Below are 23,534 nucleotides of genomic sequence, written 5' to 3' on the forward strand. Positions count from 1 at the left end.
TTCAAAAAACCAGCTCCTAGATTCATTAATTTTTGAAGGGTTTTTTGTGTCTCTATTTTCTTCAGTTCTGCTCTGATTTTAGTTATTTCTTGCCTTCTGCTAGCTTTTGAATGTGTTTGCTCTTGCTTTTCTAGTTCTTTTAATTGTGATGTTAGGGTGTCAATTTTGGATCTTTCCTGCTTTCTCTTGTGGGCATTTAGTGCTATAAGTTTCCCTCTACACACTGCTTTGAATGCATCCCAGAAATTCTGGTATGTTGTGTCTTTGTTCTCATTGGTTTCAAAGAACATCTTTATTTCTGCCTTCATTTCGTTATGTACCCAGTAGTCATTCAGGAGCAGGTTGTTCAGTTTCCATGTAGTTGAGCGTTTTGAGTGAGATTCTTAATCCTGAGTTCTAGTTTGATTGCACTGTGGTCTGAGAGATAGTTGTTATAATTTCTTTTCTTTTACATTTGCTGAGGAGAGCTTTACTTGCAAGTATGTGGTCAATTTTGGAATAGGTGTGGTGTGGTGCTGAAAAAAATATATATTCTGTTGATTTGGGGTGGAGAGTTCTGTAGATGTCTATTAGGTCCGCTTGGTGCAGAGCTGAGTTCAATTCCTGGGTATCCTTGTTGACTTTCTGTCTCGTTGATCTGTCTAATGTTGACAGTGGGGTGTTAAAGTCTCCCATTATTAATGTGTGGGAGTCTAAGTCTCTTTGTAGGTCACTCAGGACTTGCTTTATGAATCTGGGTGCTCCTGTATTGGGTGCATATATATTTAGGATAGTTAGCTCTTCTTGTTGAATTGATCCCTTTACCATTATGTAATGGCCTTCTTTGTCTCTTTTGAACTTTGTTGGTTTAAAGTCTGTTTTATCAGAGACTAGGATTGCAACCCCTGCCTTTTTTTGTTTTCCATTTGCTTGGTAGATCTTCCTCCATCCTTTTATTTTGAGCCTATGTGTGTCTCTGCACATGAGATGGGTTTCCTGAATACAGCACACTGATGGGTTTTGACTCTTTATCCAATTTGCCAGTCTGTGTCTTTTAATTGGAGCATTTAGTCCATTTACATTTAAAGTTAATATTGTTATGTGTGAATTTTATCCTGTCATTATGATGTTAGCTGGTGATTTTGCTCGTTAGTTGATGCAGTTTCTTCCTAGTCTCGATGGTCTTTACATTTTGGCATGATTTTGCAGCAGCTGGTACCGGTTGTTCCTTTCCATGTTTAGTGCTTCCTTCAGGAGCTCTTTTAGGGCAGGCCTGGTGGTGACAAAATCTCTCAGCATTTGCTTGTCTGTAAAGTATTTTATTTCTCCTTCACTTATGAAGCTTAGCTTGGCTGGATATGAAATTCTGGGTTGAAAATTCTTTTCTTTAAGAATGTTGAATATTGGCCCCCACTCTCTTCTGGCTTGTAGAGTTTCTGCTGAGAGATCCACTGTTAGTCTGATGGGCTTCCCTTTGAGGGTAACCCGACCTTTCTCTCTGGCTGCCCTTAACATTTTTTCCTTCATTTCAACTTTGGTGAATCTGACAATTATGTGTCTTGGAGTTGCTCTTCTCGAGGAGTATCTTTGTGGCGTTCTCTGTATTTCCTGAATCTGAATGTTGAACTGCCTCGCTAGATTGGGGAAGTACTCCTGGATAATATCCTGCAGAGTGTTCTCCAACTTGGTTCCATTCTCCCCGTCACTTTGAGGTACACCAATCAGACGTAGATTTTGTCTTTTCACATAGTCCCATATTTCTTGGAGGCTTTGCTCGTTTCTTTTTATTCTTTTTTCTCTAAACTTCCCTTCCTTCTTCATTTCATTCATTTCATCTTCCGTCGCTGATACCCTTTCTTCCAGTTGATCTCATCGGCTCTGGAGGCTTCTGCATTCTTCACGTAGTTCTTGAGCCTTGGTTTTCAGCTCCATCAGCTCCTTTAAGCACTTCTCTGTATTGGTTATTCTAGTTATACATTCTTCTAAATTTTTTTCAAAGTTTTCAACTTCTTTGCCTTTGGTTTGAATGTCCTCTCATAGCTCAGAGTAATTTGATTGTCTGAAGCCTTCTTGTCTCAACTCATCAAAGTCATTCTCCATCCAGCTTTGTTCCGTTGCTGGTGAGGAACTGCGTTCCTTTGGAGGAGGAGAGGTGCCCTGCTTTTTAGAGTTTCCAGTTTAAGAAAAAGAGGTTTAAAGGACAGAGTTCCATGTGGTTGGGGAAGCCTAACAATCATGGCAGAATGCAGAAGGCACATCTTACATGGTAGCAGACAAGAGACAATGAGAGTCAAGCAAAAAGGGTTTCCTCTTATAAAACCATCAGATCTTGTGAGACTTATTCACTACTATGAGAACAGTATGGGGGAAACCACCCCCATGATTCAATTATCTCCCATCAGGTCCCTCCCACAACACATGGGAATTATGGGAGCTACAATTCATGATGAGATTTGGGTGGGGACACAGCCAAACTATATCATCTCATTTTAAATATAAGTGAATTTAGGTCCAAGGTGGTTAAACAACCCGTCAAGCTTATGCCGTTAGTAGGAATAGGTCCAAGACTCAAACTCAGGCTCCCAAAACCACATGACTAGCCACCGTATCAAGCTGCCCCTCCAAAATGACAGAGCGTGGTGTAGAAAGGGCAAGTCATGGCAGAAAGGGAAGGAACAGAGGACAGAAAAACCTGAGTGCAGAGGGCCAGTTCTGTCGAGGAGCAGTCTTACATAAGTCATCTTAATTAACAATCAGTGGCATTCTTTTCTTTAAAATGTGGAATCTGGATTAAAGTTAGAAAACTGAAACCTCTGGGCCCATATTGGCATAGACTGATTTTGAATTTGAAACTGACTGCAGGACATGCATACCCGTAGTCCCCACCCCACTTGCTGTTGTGACCCAGCCTGCTTCTGTCCCTAACATATGCTTCTCATCTCCAAAGACAGTTGAGTTTGTGGACCTTAGAATGATCCATCTCTGTACTACTGTAAGAGTCTATGAAACTGATACTTCCTCAGTGACTAAACATGGTTTATGGTTTTACATAATTCCATGCATTTGTAACTGAGTCCAAAGCTTGTACCACTTGCTGCAAAACAGTCGGTAAGTCAAGCAATAAGATGTTGGGGCAAGGAAGACCACTTTATTTGGGGGAGCAAGCAAACCGAGAAGACGGCAGACTCATGTCCTAAAGAACCACCTTAAGCAAATGTGGCTTCCTTTTATGTTAAGGGAAAGGGGAAGAGGGAGAGGGTTGAGGTCAAAAGGTGACTGGTGACCACAGACCTTTGGGCTGCAGCAAGGATAAACTTTCATCCTTGGTCAGGTTACAATACTGTTATAAATTTTTAATGTAACGTTGTTACTTGTGTGTTCATCCTTCTTATCTCCTCAGGGATTCTTTTTAAAGCATCCTTGCCTCAAAGTTAAACCATAAACTAAATTCCTCCCATAGTTAGCTTAGCCTATATGCAGAGATAAACAAAAGCAGTTAACCTAAAAGACATCATCACAGTGGGAGGATGAGAGCAAGCTGGTTAGGAGCAAAATGGATTAAGTCATGCTAGGCTTCCTTTTCACTGTTACACATTGTCCAGGCAATCTGATTTTTCACCATTTATGCCATTTATGTATGGTATTTAGATGGAGTGAAAAAGAAAGACACGCAGGAAGACAAAATGGATGGATTTTCCACGAGCTCCTCGTACATTATCCCATTTGGAAAAATCAATCAGCTGCTCAGAGGCTCATTAGTAGGAAGGAGGCAACCCAGGATTCCAGCCCAGGTCTGTCTGACTCCCAGGTTAAGCTCTTCTCCTACATTGGTCACTATCATCTAATTCTAACCCCTGGAATCTGTCCTTGAAAATGAGAAAGGAATCTGAAAAGGAAGCTCACTCTTTTTTTTTTTTTTTTTTTTTTGAGATGGAGTCTCACTCTGTTGCCCAGGCTGGAGTGCAGTGGCATGATCTCGGCTCACTGCAACCTCTGCCTCCCAGGTTCAAGCGATTCTCCTCCCTCAACCTCCCAGGTAGCTGGGACTACAGGCGCCTGCCACCACACCCAGATAATTTTTGTATTTTTAGTAGAGATGAGGTTTCATCATGTTGGCCAGGCTGGTCTCAAACTCCGGACCTCAGGTGATCCACCCACCTTGGCCTCCCAAAGTGCTGAGATTACAGGCATGAGCCACTGTGCCCAGCCTGGAAGCTCACTCTTTTAAGTGCATTTCAGAATCGGCTTCAAGTGCCCACATCCCTAACCCCCATTTTGCATTTTGTGTATGTGTGGAGAGAGACAGACAGACAGAGAGACAGGCAGGGAGACTGAGAGCCAGAAAGAAATCGAGGAGACTTCACCAGAAAGGCTCTGGCAGAAATGTGCGTGGAGATGTTTGTGTAGCTTTATTTAATCAGGCAATTCTGCCACCCTGTCATTCATTCCGCAAGTGCTTACTAAGTGTCTACTTTATATCAGGCACTGTGCTAGGTGTTATGGATACAGAATGGAGTAAGACACAGTCCCTGCCATCGGACATGCCCACTGGTGATAACAGTCCTCTATGAAAGTCTCTACGGCAGCCTGCCCAGAGTTCCTTGAGAGGGAGCCTAACTAAGGCTCAGGAGAACCTTCAGAAACCAAGTGATGGCAAAGTTTGTTTTGAAGCACAGAAGAAGTCGGTGAGACAAAGCAGCAGGAAGAGGGTCTTCTAGAAAGAGCGAACAGCATGCACAAAAAAACTAAGGTCAACTTTTAGTCCAAACCACAATTTCTAAATTAGAGGAGTTCAACCCTGAGTTAACTGCCTCATCTGGGTCCTCCTCATGATACAGTTCTCAGGAAGGGGAAGGCATCCCTGGGAAGAGGATGACCAGTTTAACTGGGCTGGAGCAAGTGCCCCAGCTCCACTTGACTGACAGTAACTCCCTCTTCATCTATCCTGGGGCAGACTCAGCTTCTCTACTTTTCTATCCTGCTTTCTTACACAGAGGAAATGCTCATCAAAGATTGTTAATCATAATGATCCCTGTCATAATATTTGTATGACCCTCATGGAGCCTGTGACATATTGTTGTATTTCTACTTGACGGATGAGTTAGCAGAGGTTCCAAGGACTTAAGAAACATACCCAGAATTGCACAAAGCTAGGAAATGACTCTTGATGCCTAATAGCTCAGGCACAAATTAAGCGCTTTGTCCATGATACTACAGGATGCTCATGATAATGGCTGATGATGGCCGTCATGAGGATGAGGAGAAAGAAGAAAGGGAAGAGAACAGAGAAGAAAACAGCATTTCTTTTTTTTTTTTTTTTTTGAGATGGAGTCTCACCCTGTCACTCAGGCTGGAGTGCAGTGGCGCAATCTCGGCTCACTGCAGCCTCTGCCCTCCGAGTTCAAGCGATTCTCCTGCCTCAGCCTCCCGAGTAGCTGGGATTACAGGCACCTGCCACCGTGCCCGGCTAATTTTTTGTATTTTTAGAAGAGACAGGGTTTCACCATCTTGACCAGGCTGGTCTTGAACTCCTGACCTCATGATCCACCTGCTTCAGCCTCCTAAAGTGCTGGGATTACAGGTGTGAGCCACCGCGCCCGGTCGAAAACAGCATTTCTTGAAGGGTTTCCAATGGTTTTGAACTTGTTTTCCCAGGTGCAGACAGGATTTGGAAGGTTGGGCTCTCACTTCTGGGGCTTCCAAACCCACGATGTCCTGCCTGACATTGTCACCATGGCTAAAGGGATTGGGAATGGCTTTCCCATGGCAGCAGTCATAACCACTCCAGGTAGGACCCACAGGCAGTTTGTGTTTGCTTCTGGGCCTCGTACATTGGGCTATGGTATAACACGTGTGTTGGAACTTGTGTAGATTGGAGACAATCATGGAAACCACATGATGCATTTCCCAAGCAAATGAAAGAAACAGTCTGTCTGCCTGACTGTGAAACAGTTGGAAGAAAGCCAGCCCTTTTTTTTTTTTTTTTTTTTTTTTTTTTTGAGACAGAGTCTTGCTCTGTCACCCAGGCTTGAGTGCAGTGGCACAATCTTGGCTCATTGCACCCTCTGCCTCCGCAGGTGCAAGCAATTCTCCTGCCTCAGCCTCCTGAGTAGCTGCGATTACAGGTGCGCACCACCACGCCCAGCTAATTTTTGTATTTTTAGTAGAAACGGAGTTTCACCATGTTGGCCAGGCTGGTCTCAAACTCCTGACCTCAGGTGTTTGACCTTGGCCTCCCAAAGTGATGGGATTACAGGCGTGAGCCACTGCACCCCCATCCGAAAGCCAGCCCATTCTGATCAACCTGTAGGGAAGACTAATTCTCCCATGACTATGATGAAACTCAGGGTTCCACCACACTTTTGAGGTATATGGAAGAGGGAGAGAGGATGGAAAGAGGAGAGGGGTGGGAGAGGGCTCTGGTGTCTCTTCCTCTTTTTATAAGAAAACCAGTTCCTTGGGCTTAGATAGGGCCCCACCCTGATGACCTTATTTAACCTAATTACCTACTTAAAGGCACTATCTCCAAATACAGTCTTATTCAGGGTTAAGGCTTCAACAATATAAATTTTGAGGCGATACAATTCAGTCCCTAACATCTACTATCAGTTGAATGAAGGATGAATTGGATTGGATGCCATTTACAACACGAAGTAACTGTAGTCCAAATGGCGCGATGAGAGATTGTGGACAGGAATGTGTCCCTCTTTCCACACCTTCTATTTTCTCCCTCTAGAGATTGCCAAATCTTTGGCGAAACGCCTGCAGCACTTCAACACCTTTGGAGGGAACCCCATGGCCTGTGCCATTGGATCTGCTGTGCTTGAGGTTGGTTCCAGCGGCCACATTAATCTCACTCATTTCACAAATGACTCTTTCAAAACCACACACGCATTAGCAGAACTCTATCATGCTGAGTTGTTAAAGGGGAGAGTTAATTCATAGTTTATCCATTAAAGTTAGATTTCCATTTATTATTCTGCCTTCTCCCTTTTTAAAGACCTACTTTGGGTGCTGAAAGTATTGGATAAGAAATAATATATAATAAACCTCACATACATGGGAAATATAAGAATTTTCCTAGCCAGCTGAAATTTCTTTGTTATCTGGGTAGTGATTTATAGATGTTAACTGCTATCCTTGTAATTAGTTTCATGTTGGCCTTCTCTTGTGTATTTTTTCTCCTTCCTTTTGTTGTACTATTATAAATTGAATGACTAAGGAGACACTGAGTTCTACGTGCTTACAGCAAGGTAATTCAGCTGTTCAACCCTACACCATTGATTTAGCCTGGGATCGCATCTGTTTAAAAAAAGATTTTTTTTAATGTTCTTGTTAACACGCCTAATATCATTTGCTTAAAGAACTGTAACAAATTTCTGGAAGAATATCTAAGAAGTAAATGATGGTTTTTTTTGTGGGGAGGAAAACTAGGTGGCTGGGGGCCAAGGGTCAACAAGAGTCATTCTGCTGTATATACTTTTATACTTGCTGATATTTATATATATACACACACATATATATTTATATATGTATATATATTTATTTATTTCAATAGCTTTTGGGATACAAGTCGGTTTTGGTTACATGGATGAATTGTATAGTGGCGAAGTCTGAAACTTTAGTGCACTGTCACCCAAGTAGTGTACATTGTACCCAATATGTAATTTTCCATCCCTCACCCCCCTCCCAGCTTCCCCCCTTCTGGGTCTCCAATGTCTATTGTGTACCCATAGCTTAGCTCTCACCTATAAGTGAGAACACTTATTAGTTGCTGTGAAAGACATTATTTTCTTTTTTATGGCTGAGTGGTATTCCATGGTGTGTGTGTGTGTGTGTGTGTGTGTGTGTGTGTGTGTATACACACCACATTTTCTTTATCCACTCATCAATTGATGGGCTCTTAGGTTGGTTCCATATCTTTGCAATTGTGAGTTGTACTACAATAAACATACATGTGCAGGTGTCTTTTTGATATAATGGCTTTTCTTCCTTTGAGTAGATACCCAGAAGTGGGATTGCTGGACCGAAGGATAGAACTACTTTTAGTTCTTTCAGAAATCTCCATACTGTTTTCCATAGAGGTTGTACTAATTTACAGTCCCACTAGCAGTTACACTCACTGATTTTCGACCATGAACTTGATTTACCCATTCCAAAAAAATTTTAAATAAAAATAAATAAGAAAACACTGCCTTTGCTAATTAAATAGTTATTTTCAACTACAATTAAGTCATGAGATGAGAAAGTATGGGTAGGAATGTGTCATTTATTTCACTTTGTAGACATTGCCAATTTTTTTTTTTTTTTTTTTTTTAAGAAAGAGTCTTGCTCTGTCACCCAGACTGGAGTGCAGGGGCACAACTTTGGCTCACTGCAACCTCTGCCTCCTGGGTTCAAGCAATTCTCATGCCTCAGCATCCCAAGTAGCTGGGATTATAGGCATGCACCACCATGCCCAACTAATTTTTGTATTTTTAGTAGAGATGGGGTTTCACCATGTTGGCCAAGCTAGTTTCAAACTCCTAACCTCAAGTGATCCACCCACCTCAGCCTCCCAAAGTGCTGGTATTACAAGCATGAGCTGACATTGCCAACTTCTTTTAAAAAGTGCTTTGTTACTTCAACCAATTTAGAAGGTAAGAAGGTTTAGGTGAACAAATAGGTCTATAAAAATAACAAGGTTTGCCTGGAGTCATGCAATTATTGTCAGCTAAATAAAAATATAGTATATTTCGTGTGTCTTGTCAAGAACCACAGGTGTTTGTTGTAAGTAAAACTGAGGTAAAAATCCTTTTATATCTTCTGGTGCCCTGGCTCTGGGCTCAGCCAAAGAGGCCAGAGCCTCAGACCAGGCTGCTTGGCTATGAGAGTCCATGTCTGGCTGAGGCCTGCTGAGCAAAGGTCACCATATTCCAGTAGGGAAACCATCTGTGATATTTCTTTCCTCAGAGCATTCATCTTATTCACAAATATATCCCAGTTCTCAGCAAAGCCTGACAATAACAAGCCTTGGGATTTCAGAATCTACATTTTCAACTGCATTGAGACACACTTTTATTCTTTCCTAAATTCTTTTTTGTTTGTTTTTTGAGGCAAAGTGTCACTCTGTCACCCAGGCTGGAGTGCAGTGGCGTGATCTTGGCTCACTGCAACCTCCTCCACCCGGGTTCAAGTGATTCTCCTGCCTCAGCCTCCCAAATAGCTGGGACTACAGGCGCCTACCACCGAGCCCTGCTAATTTTTGTATTTTTTTTTTAAAGTAGAGAGAGGGTTTCACCCTATTGGCCAGGCTGGTCCCGAACTCCTGACCTTGTGATCCACCCACCTCAGCCTCCCAAAGTGCTGGGATTACAGGTGTGAGCCACCATGCCTGGCCTATTATTTCCTAAATTCTTAGCCACCTCTGAAGGTGAGGGAGTTGGGGGCAGAAGCATATCCCCTCCCCTAAGACTTTTCTTCTCTCCTTACAACAAATCTTTTTGTAGTCCTTGTGGTCACACTAGACTTGTTCTGCATTCTGTTTGGTTAAGTTACAAGAGGGCCATGTCAAATGACTTCTCCACGATTCTCAGTCAGTCTTAGAACTTCTGCCATGTAAGATCATTTGGGGCTTTCTCTTAACAGGTGATTAAAGAAGAAAATCTACAGGAAAACAGTCAAGAAGTTGGGACCTACATGTTACTAAAGTTTGCTAAGCTGCGGGATGAATTTGAAATTGTTGGAGACGTCCGAGGCAAAGGCCTCATGATAGGCATAGAAATGGTGCAGGATAAGGTAGGTGCTAATCTGCCCCTCTCTCTCAGCTGCTTGGAGCCAGCAGGAGATATAGGAGGAAACATCAGCTAAACTTCATTTACTCTCAGGGAGAGAGCAGACACAAACAGCAAGATTTCAGCAAAGCCCTTTAGAGATTAGTAGAGAGTGTTGAGTATGAACAAAATGCTGGCAGATCATCAAGAATTCTAGAGGGATGAGGGAGAGCACTGGGAAAAGAAACCAACATTATCCTTGCCATCCTAGGCAAATAGCATAGGCAATGACCGAATACTTAGAAATACAGGGAAGGGAGGAAATTATTTGGGGAGAAACAGAAGGAATAAGAAAGAAGGGCCAGGAAAATGTTATGGTGAAGGTTTGGGGTGAGGAGGTTAAATATATATTAGGAGTTGTTGTTGTTGAGACAGAGTCTCACTCTGTCACCCAGGCTGGGGGTGCAGTGGTGCGATCTTGGCTCACTGCAACCTCCACCTTACAGGTTCAAGCTATTCTCGAGCCTCAGCCTCCCGGGTAGCTGGGATTACAGGCACACACCACCATACCTGGCTAATTTTTGTATTTTTAGTAGACATGGGGTTTTGCCATATTGCCCAGGCTGGTCTCAAACTCCTTACCTCAAGTTATCTGCCCATCGTGGCCTCCTGAAGTACTAAGATTACAGGCATGAGCCACCAAGCCTGGCCTATATTGAGTTTTGTTTGTTTGCATGCTTACTTGTGAATGGATTTCAACCTCCCAAGTAACCAGGGAGGAATGTTGCCCACTGAGACCTCTAACTCATCATAACAGCAATTGAACTTAGCATCTTCCCCCAAACCAGATATTTCTCCCAAGATCACTGTTTGTTTCTCACACTCCACCGTTCTCCCAATTACTCAGCCTCAATAGCACAAAATCATCTGACTCCTCCTCTCCCCTTGTTTCTAACAACAGGACTCATTGATATCTCTTCTCTCCCATGTCTCTCAAATCTTTCCCTTTGTTTCTACTGCAGCCCCTATAGTAAATGCCTGTGGGAAATTGTGCCTTTCCTCCATAAAATCAAAGCCTGAAAAGAGCAGGAGAATCTTGGGAGTAGGGAGGAATAGCCAGACTAACCTCATGTCCACAGGGATCCAGCTTTCCCTAGCAATTTCTACCTCTTTGGTTTTACCACCATTCTACTTTAGAAGGATTGATGCTCAATTTTTTAGACCAGACATGGTATAAGACTCTTCAATTCATACCACATGTCACAGCCAGTACAAAGCTGGGATGTTTAAGTAAGATTTGAAAGCCAAGGGAAGACACCAGTAAAATAAACAAAGGGTAATATGAGACTAAGGTCCCCAGCTCATAATTTTATTTATTTATTTGTTTTGACCCCAACATGCATTCTACAATGGAGAAGAGCTCACAAGTCATAACGTATTTCAGTGTGTGGACAAGTACAAGAGTTGTTGTAACGTTCAGAAGAGTTCATCCTAATCTCCACCCAAGGGGTTCCCTGAAAGTTATCCATACTCCTCAAAGTGTAGACTTGAGAGAGGAAAGCCCAATGAGAGAGGAGGAGTTCTTCCTTTTTCTCTGTTCCGAACCCAACCTCTGTGTGCTCAAAGTCATATGAACAAAGATGTTCATCACAACTTTGTCTTAGTAAAACACCAGAATCCCCCTCCCAGATGACCGTTCATACAAAGCAAGCTAGCTTGTGGCATATCCCCACTATAATGGCATAGATATATATTTGACATGGAAATATGTGCAAGCCATATTGTGGAAACAATGAAACAGGTCTTTTTAGTCCATTTGTGTTGCTGTAAAGGAATACCTGAGGCTGGGCAATTTATCAAGAAAAGAGGTTTATTTGGCTCATGGTTCTGCAGACCGTACAGGAAGCATGACACCAGCATCTGCATCTGATGAGGGCCTCAGACTGCTTCTGTTCGTGGTGGAAGGGGAAGAGGCGCTGGCATATGCAGAGGTCACTGATGAGGGAGAGAGAGAGAGAGAGAAAGCAAGAGATCAGGGGTTGGTAGGTGCCAGGCTGTTTTCAACAGCCAGCTCTAGAAGGAACTAATGGAGTGACAACTCATCATGGAGAGGACAGCACCAAGACATTCATGAGGGATCTGCCCCCACCACCCAAGCACCTCTTTTTAGGACCCACCTCCAACATTGGGGATCAAATTTCCATTTGAGGTTTGGAGGGCCAACTATCCAAACTATAGCAAGGTTATAAAATAGTATCTATAGAAGGGGCTCTTTTTCTCTTCGCTGAACCATTTGTTAGTATAAGCATGGGCTCTAAGGGCAGACCACCTGGATTTAAATCCCAGCTCCTACATCCCCTAATTCTACTCACTGTCCCCTCAATGCAATTACTCTCCAAATCCAAATGCTACTCAAGCTTTTCCTCAACCATGGAACACAGTATTCTCCCCTCTATATCTACCTATGGAAATCCTAGTCTTTTTCAAGATCAAGCTCTCCATCACATCTCCTTAAAGCTTGACTTTGCTTCTCCTCTATCCAGGAGATCCACCCTTCAGAGAATTCCTCTGGTACTCACTGTCTAAGGAGCTGCTTTGAAAAGATCTTTTCCATTATATTAGTCCGTTCAGGCTGCTATAGCAAAGTTCTATAGATTGGATATCTTATAAACAACAGAAATGTATTCCTCATGGTTCTGGAGACTGGAAAGTCCAAGAACAAGGTGCAGGCCAACTTGGTGTCTGACGAGGGCCCACTTTCTGGTTCATAGATGGTGCCTTCTTGCTGTGCCCTCACATAGTAAATGAGGCAAAAGAGCTTTCTGGAGCCTCTTTTATGAGGGTACTGATCTCATTCATGAGGGTTCCACTCTTGTAACCTAATCACCTCTCAAAGGCCCCACCTCCCAATATTATGCCATCCCCTTGGGTATTAGGTTTCAATATATGAATTTTGAGGGACACAAACATTCACTCTGTGTCACCTAACCTGTATTTGTTGACTCACCTTTTATGTATAAATACCTTATTTTCCTAAATAAGTTTACACTTTTGAGGCCAGGAAACATACAGATGGTAAGTGCTTTGTGTTTCTCAATTAATTTCAGGCCCCTGCAACACATCAAACCACAGTCGCATAGTTATAATACCCAAGAACTTTGCTATAATGCTGTCCAGCATCACCCAGGATAGGTACTCTCATATTCTGTTGGTAAGGAGGTACAGCCCTTTGGGCAGCAATTTGTCTGCAGCTCTCAAAATTTTAAATATCTATACATTTTGACCTGGTGATATGGTTTGAATGTTTGTCCCTCCAAATCTCATGTTGAAATGTAATCCCCAGTGTTGGAGGTGGAGCCAGTAGGAGGTATTTGGATCATGGGGGCGGATTCCTCATCAATGGCTTGGTGACAAGTGACTTCATCTGAGATCTGGTTGTTTAAAAATGTGTGGCACCTCCCTACTCCCTCTCTTGCTCCTGCTCTCCCCACACGACCCATCTGCTCACCCTTTGCCTTCTGCCATGATTGTAAGGTTCCTGAGCCCCTCACTAGAAGCGGGTGCTGGAGCCATGCTTGTACAGCCTGTAGAACTGTGAGCCAATTAAACCTCTTTTCTTTATAAATTACCCAGTCTCAGGTATTCCTTTGCAGCAACACAAGAATGGCCTAACATACCTGGCAATTTCTAGAAGTGTGTCCCAAAGAAATACTCTCAAAATTGTCTAAAAATATGTATGAATAGGAATATTTGCAGCATTGTTTATAATCATGAAAAATTGGAAACAACCTAAATGCTCAACATTAGGAGGTTGAACAACTTACTGCAATGAAATACTAGGTAACGTTTAAGAAGACTAAGTCCAAATATACTGACATGGAAAGATGTCCAAGATATACCATATATTATTAAAAGGAAATTGCCAAACATTATTAAATGACTTATTTTTTAAAACATGCATATAGATGTATTTGTATGCATAGAAAAAGTATCTGTTTCACACCAAATTGTCAATAGAAGGTGTCCCTAGGAATAGGATAGGAAGTGGGGAAATGTTCTGGTTTTACTTTATGCACTTCCAGAACATTTGAATTTTTTTCAAATTTTAAATTTATAATTCTTTAAACATAGATTCACCAAAAGAGATAAACACGATGCTCCATTATACATTCATCAAGAAGTTTAATTACTAGCATGCCCACTTCATTATCAAGCAGTTGGGGCACAGGCATGGGCACAAGGGCCTCGGCAGGCTGCGCTGTGGCTTAAGCCTCAGTAGAGTTTCAGACCCTGCTTTTTTTTCCCTGAGGATGGCATACAAGATGTTCAATTAGCCATAGCAGTTGAGGCCAGGGAGGGATAAAATGGGCAAGGGAGCCAAGAGGGTGCTGGCCCAGAGCAAGGTCAGGGTGAAGCCACACAGACTCCACCCATTCAAAACTGTCCTGTTGGGCCAGGCACGGTGGCTCACACCTGTAATCCCAGCACTTTGGGAGGCTGAGGTGGATCACTTGAGGTCAGGAGTTCGAGACCAGCCTGGCCAACATAGTGAAACCCCATCTCTACTAAAAATACAAAAATTAGCTAGGTGTGGTGGCAGGTGCCTGTAATCCCAGCTAGTGGGGAGGCTGAGGCAGGTGAATCACTTGAGCCCAGGAGGCAGAGGTTGCAGTGAGCCAAGATTGCACCACTGCACTGCAGCCTGGGCAACAGAGTGAGACTCTGACTCAGAAAACAAAACAACAACAACAACAAAAGAACTGACCCCCCCAACCCAACCTTCCCTCCGGATTACTCTCCAATCCCTCTGGCCTCTCAAATCATATTTAATGCCCTTCTAGTTCTCACAGTTTAGCCCTAAATTATTTTCATTGTCTCTTTCCAATCAGTCGTAAGTGGAATGCATGATAGCATTTTGAAGTCAATGAGAGGATTCTAGTCCTTCCCTCTCCCTCAGGTCCTTTCTGATCCAATAGTCTGAAAGTTTGAATATGTATTTTGCTTATGTTAAGGCTTTAAGACAGAACAAAATGCACATATCTCTCTAGGAGGTCCCGTCTTATTCTGTTCTCAGACAATGACACCTTACAAGAAATGGAGGATTGGGGAAAGAGTTGGATCTGGGGTTGGTGGGAAGAAGGAAGTGGATGGCAAAGCCCAGACTGAGGGTGGGTAGGAAGTGTGGAGGATGTAATGAAGCTGGGCACACTAGAGGGGCCCCGTCTACCTCACTTAGCTCGCTTAGCCCGGTCACCTGAGGACCATTTTAAAAATGCAGATGCCTAAGCCCTGCTTCCAATATTCTAATTTGATTGGCCTAGCATGAGGCCCAAATGTCTGTCATTTGAAAGCCTTCCAGGTAATGCAGACATGCTGTCAGGTGTGACATGACTAAGTCAGAGGGAGACGTTTATACTCACAGACTGGGAAGACAGGGGACGCACAGAAAGGATGCAAGTCAGCCCAATGTCTGACCTCACAGGGAGGGGACCTGCTTTGAATGGCTGGGGATCTGACACAGGCTCTCGGCTCCTGGAGCACTTACCTTTCCTAACCCTGGAGGATGCAGTCTTGGGGGAGAAAGAGCAAGTCCTACAAGCAGGGAAATTAGGACAAACCGGCCCCTCCTCAGCTGTCCCACTGCGCTGCCCAGGGAAAGCTCAGGCTGCTGCTGCCTTTGTACAACTTCTGAGCCATTTCCTGGCCTTTGAAATGAGCCCTTTCCATGGGCAGAACAAAGTGAAGAGTTAAGGAAAATTTCCACATAAAACAGACTCCAAATTTAGCTATTAAGGAACCAGACTCCCAAGGCAGCCATTAGCAAAGCTAAGATTCACTGGCTATCCGCACAGAACTTCATTTTGTCTTTTGGGAATTTGGGATGAATTCGGATTAGAAACATTTTAAATAACATCCTCCAAATATCTGGTTTAGCAATTAGCAGCTTCATTTAATTACAGGGGAAGGAGAGGACAGAGAGAAAGAGGGAGAGAGAAAAAAAAGAGGGGATTGATGGCTGAAGGGTTTTTCTTTTTTCCTCTCTTGCAAATAATTCCTTTAACCATTCCAACACCAAATAGAAAGCATTTAAAAAATATATTTACAGATAAGCTGTCGGCCTCTTCCCCGTGAAGAAGTAAATCAGATCCATGAGGACTGCAAGCACATGGGACTCCTCGTTGGCAGAGGCAGCATTTTTTCTCAGGTAAGAGAAAGACTGGTTTTTACCTATCGCTCTAGGTAGGAGTCTCTCTGATGTCCTAATGCTGGTCACAGTTTCTTCACAGCTGTGAAGATGTCCTAATGCTGGTTGCAGTTTTTACACAACTGTGCCGAGGTACCCAGCCACATGTCATCTAGGGATGAAGCTCGGGTACAAAAAAAAAAAAAGGCGGAGACAGTGCAGCTCTGAGGCCACTAGGGGGCGCTGAGTGAAAATGGTTTGGTTGTCGCGGCTCTTTGGGGTAAAGATAGAGGCAGACAGAGGATGGTCAAAGCGGACAACTTACAGTATGGATGATAAACATCACAGTCATGCAGTAAATAATCTATCTCCTGTATAATTAATTCTAACCCCTGTGAAAGCAATTCTGGCCGTTCTTAGCTCAGCCCCGGGCTCTGACTTGGTGACCCTGCTAAGCCTTAGTGGCCTCTGTGGCTGGGAGCAACACGACAGCACCTGCAGGCCCGGGTGACGCCTGTCGGAGAGATGGAGGACCACCTGGGCATAGCCCCCATTGCCAAACTCAAAATCAGCCACAGCCAGTGTCCTTCACCCTTAGGCTGGGAGATTCAGAGGTCGAGCCCTCCCCACTCCCTTCCTTGAAAAGCCATGCCCAGCTCCACAGTCAGGACCCTGGCTTGCCCTGCACACACTGCCCGAGGGGCTGCTGCGGCTGTGAGTGAAGTAGGCTGCCCCTCACAGCAACAGCCTCTCCCCAGGGATGGGCTACAGGGTGGAGACTTAAGAGAGAAGGTAACTTCTCTGCTCCTCCCTAATTTGTCCTGTCCTTTGTTAACTTTCTTTCCCATTTTAAACATTCCTCATCCTTCCCAGTTTCCCTGCTCCATCCCTGCCTCTCACAACTTCAGTGGATACTGAAATATCTGCTTCTTGCCTCATACTTCTCAGATAAAATTGAAACTATCAGGTAAAACCTCTATATAAACTCATTGGTCCCCGCATTTATTCTTTCCTCCCGTGTTAGTCCCCCCCAGCCTGCTATCACAAAGTGCCATAGCCTGGGTGGCTTATACATCATAGAAGTTCATTTCTCATAGTTCTGGAGGCAGAGAAGTCCAAGATCAAGGTGCCAGCAAGTTCAGTGTCTGGTGAGGGCGCTCTTTCTAGGCGGCCATCTTTCTGCTGTGACCTCACATGGCAGAAGGGGCAAGAGAGCTCCCTGGGCCTTCATGGGCTTTGCCCTCCTGAGCTAATCACTTCCCAAAGGCTCCACTTCACAAGACCATCACCTTGGGAGTTAGGGTTCCAACATAGGAATTCAAGGGGTAGAGGCACAAATGTCCAGATCATAGCACTTCCTTCCCTGAAGGTTCCAGAAATGAGGCATTTCTCCTTTTCAAATCTAGATCTTCCATCTGTGTGCTTGTTTCTCCAAGCTCCCTCCACCTTCACTCAAGGAAACCCCCATGTTTTCTTGCATCTTCAATTTTCCCCAACTTCCCCTTCCCCTTTAAACAAAACAGACTTAAAGTTCTCCCAGCCCAAACAACAAAGCCAGAATGAGCACTTTTGCTGGGATGTGCTCTGTGATTTTTTTTCTAGTCCAGGTCATAAATATTTTTCTGTACAAACCAGATAGCATAATTTAATGATTATGAATCGTAAGACATGCAATTTATAAAGACATGAGATACTTGTGTACTTGCTTAGCTCTTCCTTTGTTATTTGGCAAAATTTGTTATGTGCTAAGCAACAGGTGTTATTCTGGAAACTGAAACTATTAGGTTGCTGTAAAAGTAATTGCAGTTTTTGTGATTTTTTTAATTGCAAAAACTGCAATTACTTTTGCAGCAACCTAATACGGTGATTAATAAGATCTGGTCCTTCCTTCATGGAGCTGGTGGGAGAGAAAGGCAAATACATAGAAAATTATAATACAATGTAGTAAGCGCATCTATAAATATTTTTTAAAAGGTATTCAAGGGGGAAAGAGAAGGGACTTCTAGGCCAGGCTTTCTGGGTAGCAGAATCTTAAATAATGAGATAAACAACCAAACTGTGCATGAAGTGTGGCAGAGTACAAAGAACTAATTTTGCACACCACATCACACCACACAGATGTGGCTGGTGCAAAGGCTTGAGTAGTCAGTGGAGCTGGTATGAAGCCCTTCCTGCTTGTCAGGCACTGTCCTAACACTTTGCATGAACTGACTCATTTAATGCTCCCAACAAGCCTATAAAATAAGTACTATTACTATCCTTATTTTACAGATAAAGGAAAAGACACACAGAGAGGTTAAGTAATGACAGAACCAGGATCCAAACTCAGGTAGTCTGATTTCAGAATCTGTCCTCTGAGGAGGACAAATCTAAGGGGACAAGACTGGAGACAGGGGGTCCCTCTGGGAGCAAAGGAGGCTGTTTGAACTTGAGCTGTGGTAGTAGAGATAGAGGAGACATTCTGAGGATAATCCTGGAAAATGCACAGACTGTGGATATGAAGAACCAGAGAGAGGCGAGGAAGAAGCTCTCATGTTGGTTTGGAGTGGGCAAGAATGAGTCCAGCTTTGAGCATGCTCCATTCAAGGTGTTCATAAACATCTCACTCTATCTACAGATGCTTCTTGACTTATAGTGGGGTTACCTCCTGATAAACCCCTCCTAAATTGAGAATATTTTAAGTCAAAAATGCATTTAATACACCTAACCAACTGTACATCATACCTTAGCCAGCATACCTTAAATGTGCTCAGAACACTTGCATTAGCCTACACTTGAGCAAAGTCATGTGACAAAGCCTATTTTATAATAAAGTGTTGAGTATCTCATGTAATTTATTGAATACCGGACTGAAACTGAAAAACAGAAAGGTTGTATAGATACTTGATGTACAATTTCTACTAATGTGTATCACTTTCCCATCATTGAAAAGTCAAAAAAATTCTGTCAGGGAACATCTGTAGAAGTCTGTAGCTCGGAGGAAATGACTAAAGATCATGTTTTATAGGTCATCAGCATTTACACGGTGAGATGAGGAAATCTCCCAGGAAGTCTAATGTCTAGAAGAGAAGCTCAGTGAGATGAAGATAGAAACCTGCACAACACTGACTTTTAACAGGCAGGAGAGGCCGGGCACGGTGGCTCACGCCTGTGATCCCAGCACTTTGGGAGGCCAAAGCGGGCAGATCACTTGAGGTTAGGAGTTTGAGACCAGCCTAGCCAACATGGTGAAACACTGTCTCTACCAAAAATATAAAAAATTAGCTGAGTGTGGTGGCACACACCTGTAATCCCTGCTACTCAGGAGGCTGAGGCAGGAGAATTGTGTGAACCTGGGAGGCGGAGGTTGCAGTGAGCCAAGATTGTGCCACTGCACTCCAGCCTGGGCGACAGAGCGAGACTCTGTCTCAAATAAAATAAAAATAATAATAGTAATAACAATAAAAGGCAGGAGAAGGAAAAAGCTGCCCAGGTAGAGGCAGAAAGCATGGACAGGTATGAAGAGAATAAGAAGAGTGTGAAGTCATGGAAGAAAGAGACAGGAGAGGTTCAGGAAGTAGGGTGGGGAATTCCAAAGAGTCAAGTGCAGAGAAGGCCAGAGAGGATGAGGGCTGGAAGATGCCCAGTGGATTCCACACTTGCAGGTAACTTTAGTAGAGTGGTTGATGAGGCAGAAGTCAGACTGCAACCAATTGAGATGTGAATGGGGGAAGGGAAAAGTAATAAATAATGGCCAATAAGCACCAACCAGTCTTTTTAGTGATGTGGCTAAAAGCAGGAAGAAAGCATTTGCGAGGTAGCCATAGCGGACAAGGGGGTCAACAAAGATTTGTATTTGGTGTGGTCTAGATTGGGGTTATGAGAGCTTTAAGCCTGCTTGTTTATAGGCTAAGGGGAAGTTGAAGGGGTGTTTCCTGGAGTGAAGGAGATGGGAGAATCCAGGGTCAAGGGCATAGGTGGACAATTTGGAGTTGAACAGCAAATATATCTTGTTCTCTGAGCCTTTAGGAAAGGTTATAAAAATGGATGTGAGAGCAAACAAGTTTGTCTTGCCCGGCAGCTTCAATTTTCTGAGAAGTATGAGGCATGATTGTCTATGAAATAGAGGGAGAGGCGCAGGAGTTGAGTAAGGAAATTGAGAGGAATGATAAAGGTTTAGATTGAGAAAGGACGCTGACAATGAACAAGAAAAGTTGGGGTGACCCACAGAAGTTGGAGACCCTGAATATCTAGCGGCATCGCTCAGCCTAGCTGTGTGATTTTTCTCTAACTCTTCTCAGCCATCTAGATTAGAAAAAAGCCATTCAATAAAATATTTCATTAGCACTGGGATTGGCTGTGGTGTGGGTGCAGCAGAAGAAGGGTAGAAATGCAAGCAAAATGAGGGGCAAGTGCGAGCTACTTCATTCAACTCTGCGTTCTGAGCTGGGTAGAAAGGAAGGAGGAGAACTGAGTGGAGCAATAGACCTGAAGACAATGGGTGAATGAGGATTCTGAAGTCTTCATGAAAAGGAAAGCTGTAGTGGGAATCAGAAATCGAGTTGTTCCTGGTGAAGAGGAGGCTCATGGCATTGGCCATGGGTATGAATGGTTGCAGAAGGGTGGACATAAAGATTCTGGGAGTTGTGGCAATAAGGGCAGTGAGAAGCGAGTTTGCTGGGTTGCACATATGGACATGGAAGTCACCCTGGGCAGAAATGGAGTATAGCGAGGGGCCTAAGACTTCAGTGAAGTTGTAGAATGACCAGGAGGTAAATGTATGACAAAAAGGAAAAGGGGCAGAGCCAAATCGTACAAGGGTTTGTATGGAGACTGGAGGGTGAATGGCCTGGATTCAGCATTGGGGATGGAGGAGGAATCAAACCGAGAGAAACATGAGAAACGTCCTAAACACAAGGTTTTGGATTTTTAGTTTAGTGCATTTCCTCAAAGTCATATTTGATTCTCTGATGATTTGTTTTCTTATTTTTTGGTGTCTCCTCAGACATTTCGCATTGCGCCCTCAATGTGCATCACTAAACCAGAAGTTGATTTTGCAGTAGAAGTATTTCATTCTGCCTTAACCCAACACATGGAAAGAAGAGCTAAGTAACATTGTCAGAAATAAAGAAAACCACAAGTCTCAAGAATTTGCCACTTATGTTCAAGGGTGAATTTGAAGAATTTCAGAACCACTGGTATCCAGAGAAAACCTGCAGCTCTCCACAGGAGCTGTAAAAGACATGGTTGACTGCCTACCAACCATATTTGTTAGCAGAGCCCCTATTATCTTGAGAACTCCATTCTTCAGGGAAAAGATCTCCCTAGCTCAGAGAATAAATCGTAATTAGTTTATGTTAGGTACGGTAATTTGATTCCCCTTTGCAGTGATTGGTTTATGCATGAATATGTGATGTATTTTTGTCCAGTGAATCTTGAAGAAAAATCTTTTGGTGGAGGTGCCTTCAGGGAAAGTTTTCTTCACCCTCACTCTTCAGTTCAAGAAGAGATGTCTTCTTGTTGCGCTGAGAACACCATATGTTCATGACGAGATTCCTGGCACCATGTCAGGCGGCTTGTAGTCATGAGGACAACCCTTTTTGGTGAGGTTGGAAGATGGATGGAAGCCAAGTGCTTAGTGATGTCAAAGAAGCGCTCACTTAAGCATTCCTGGAGCCACCCTACCTCAGGGCTTCTTGATATTTGAGGTAATAAATTCATTGCTCTGTATAAGGCTTTTTTATTTTTCACTGTTACGGTCAAAAGCATACTGAGAAATGAGGCAGAAAATACTCCCAAAGAAACAACAAGTTCCCTCTCCTTTAACTCCCTTAAAACATCTATCAGAGCCTTCTTTTCTGGTCCTTACCTACTACCATATCCCACTGTGGTCTGAACCCTTATTACTCTTATTGCAATACTCTCCAAGACCATAATTTCCCAAACTTTAGTCATTAGAATACACACTTGTATAATTTCTCCATAGAGGCACACCACTTGTCTTAGGTATATTTTTCCTTAATTTGACTTTTTTTTTTTTTTTTTTTTTTTTTGAGACGGAGTCTCCCTCTGTCACCCAGGCTGGAGTGCAGTGGCGCGATCTCAGCTCACTGCAAGCTCCGCCTCCCGGGTTCAGGCCATTCTCCTGCCTCAGCCTCCCGAGTAGCTGGGACTACAGGTGCCCACCACCAGGCCCGGCTAATTTTTTGTATTTTTAGTAGAGATGGGGTTTCACTGTAGAGATTGAGCCAGGAAGGTCTCAATCTCCTGACCTCGTGATCTGCCCGCCTCGGCCTCCCAAGGTGCTGGGATTACAGGCGTGAGCCACCTCAGCCAGCCAATTTGACTTTTTTTACTAAGATGTGTAGTAAACTTTCTGTAATTACAATAAATGATAAATCAATCCTACTTGTCGTAAGTAGAAAGTAACCATAAAAACAGAGTGAACAGAAAACAATGTAATTCAGTTTTAGCAAGATGCAAGTTTTTGCAAATATTCTCAGCCTGAGTCCTGTTCTTTCTTTGTTCAAAAGGGAGATTAGAGAGTATTCAAAATGCCAGGTGAGGTGGCTCATGCCTGTAATCCCAGCACTTTGGAAGGTCAAGGCAGGCGGATCACTTGAGCTCAGGAGTTCAAGACCAGCCTGGCCAACATGGTGAAACGCTGTCTCTACTAAAAATACAAAAGTTAGCCAGGTGTGGTGGCGCATACCTGTAATCCCAGCTACTCGGGAGGTTTGAGTTTTATTGTTTCCTTTTCATATTTTACTAAATTCCTAAATTGTGTTTTCAGTGTTCTTCCCTTTTCCGTTATCTTAAAGGAAAAGGAATGTTGGAAGTAGAGGGCTCTGAAGAAGAACTGGAAAGTAAGTATTGACTTTCTTGTTCAATGTCCCTGACCCTGTAATTGTCACCAGTAAAGAGGAGAAGAAGAACATTCCAGGCAGAGTGAACTATAGAAGCAAAGAACTAAGGTGCATGACATGGAAAGAATGGTGGAAACAAAGCTCAAAAAGCTTGTTTGCGGACAAGGAGGCGGTGGTTGCAGTGAGCGGAGATCGTGCCATTGCACTCCAGCCTGGGTCTGTCTCAAAAAAAAAGAGAGAGAGAGGGTATTTGAAACATGTTAAAAATACACTGGCAAACTGAGACCTTCTCTTGAAGAATACAAACAGAATAGGGTCTGGAGACCTGAAGGGAAATCACTTTCTCAGCATGTGATTGAATGCGTATCAAAAGTTGTGTTTCTGTTTGAAGCTAATTGTCATTTTCTAACCCCTCCCCACCACCAGGTGTCTGTTCTGCTGACACATCCTACACCTCACTGCCAGATTTGTTTCCATTAAGCATTAACTGAAACATAGCATTCCCTGGCATAAAACCTTCCAGCAGCTTGCCATTAACCCCAGATGAGGTCAAAACCCTTTAACAAGGAGCTCAATGCTGTCTAGTATCCAATATCCAAATAGAGCAAATACTCTAGAAATGTTCTGTTTGGGCACAGTAGAAAGATCATTGGAATAAGAGTCAAATGACCTGAATTCTAAATCCAATTCTTCCCCTTATTTGCTATAATTGACTTTGGGCAAGCCTTTTAACGTCTTTTTAACCTCGGTTTGTTCCCAAGAGTATAACTATTT

General features: G+C 43.3%; 1 protein-coding gene across 3 annotated transcripts in view; it reads left to right on the forward strand.

Annotated features, from left to right (window-relative positions):
• Positions 1–21,627, forward strand: part of AGXT2 (alanine--glyoxylate aminotransferase 2) — a 50,666-nt gene extending 29,039 nt beyond the window's left edge. For all 3 annotated transcript variants that reach the window (XM_009449310.4, XM_526951.8, XM_009449312.5), the window contains 5 exons: positions 5,635–5,767; positions 6,716–6,807; positions 9,607–9,756; positions 15,838–15,936; positions 20,900–21,627. In XM_009449310.4, the coding sequence (XP_009447585.1) occupies positions 5,635–5,767; positions 6,716–6,807; positions 9,607–9,756; positions 15,838–15,936; positions 20,900–21,007 (582 nt within the window). In that variant the 3' untranslated portion in view covers positions 21,008–21,627. The remainder of the gene's footprint in view (positions 1–5,634; positions 5,768–6,715; positions 6,808–9,606; positions 9,757–15,837; positions 15,937–20,899) is intronic.
• Positions 21,628–23,534: the final 1,907 nt, after the last annotated feature.

The sequence above is a fragment of the Pan troglodytes genome, chromosome 4 (assembly GCF_028858775.2).
Source record: "Pan troglodytes isolate AG18354 chromosome 4, NHGRI_mPanTro3-v2.0_pri, whole genome shotgun sequence".
Lineage (NCBI taxonomy): Eukaryota > Metazoa > Chordata > Mammalia > Primates > Hominidae > Pan > Pan troglodytes.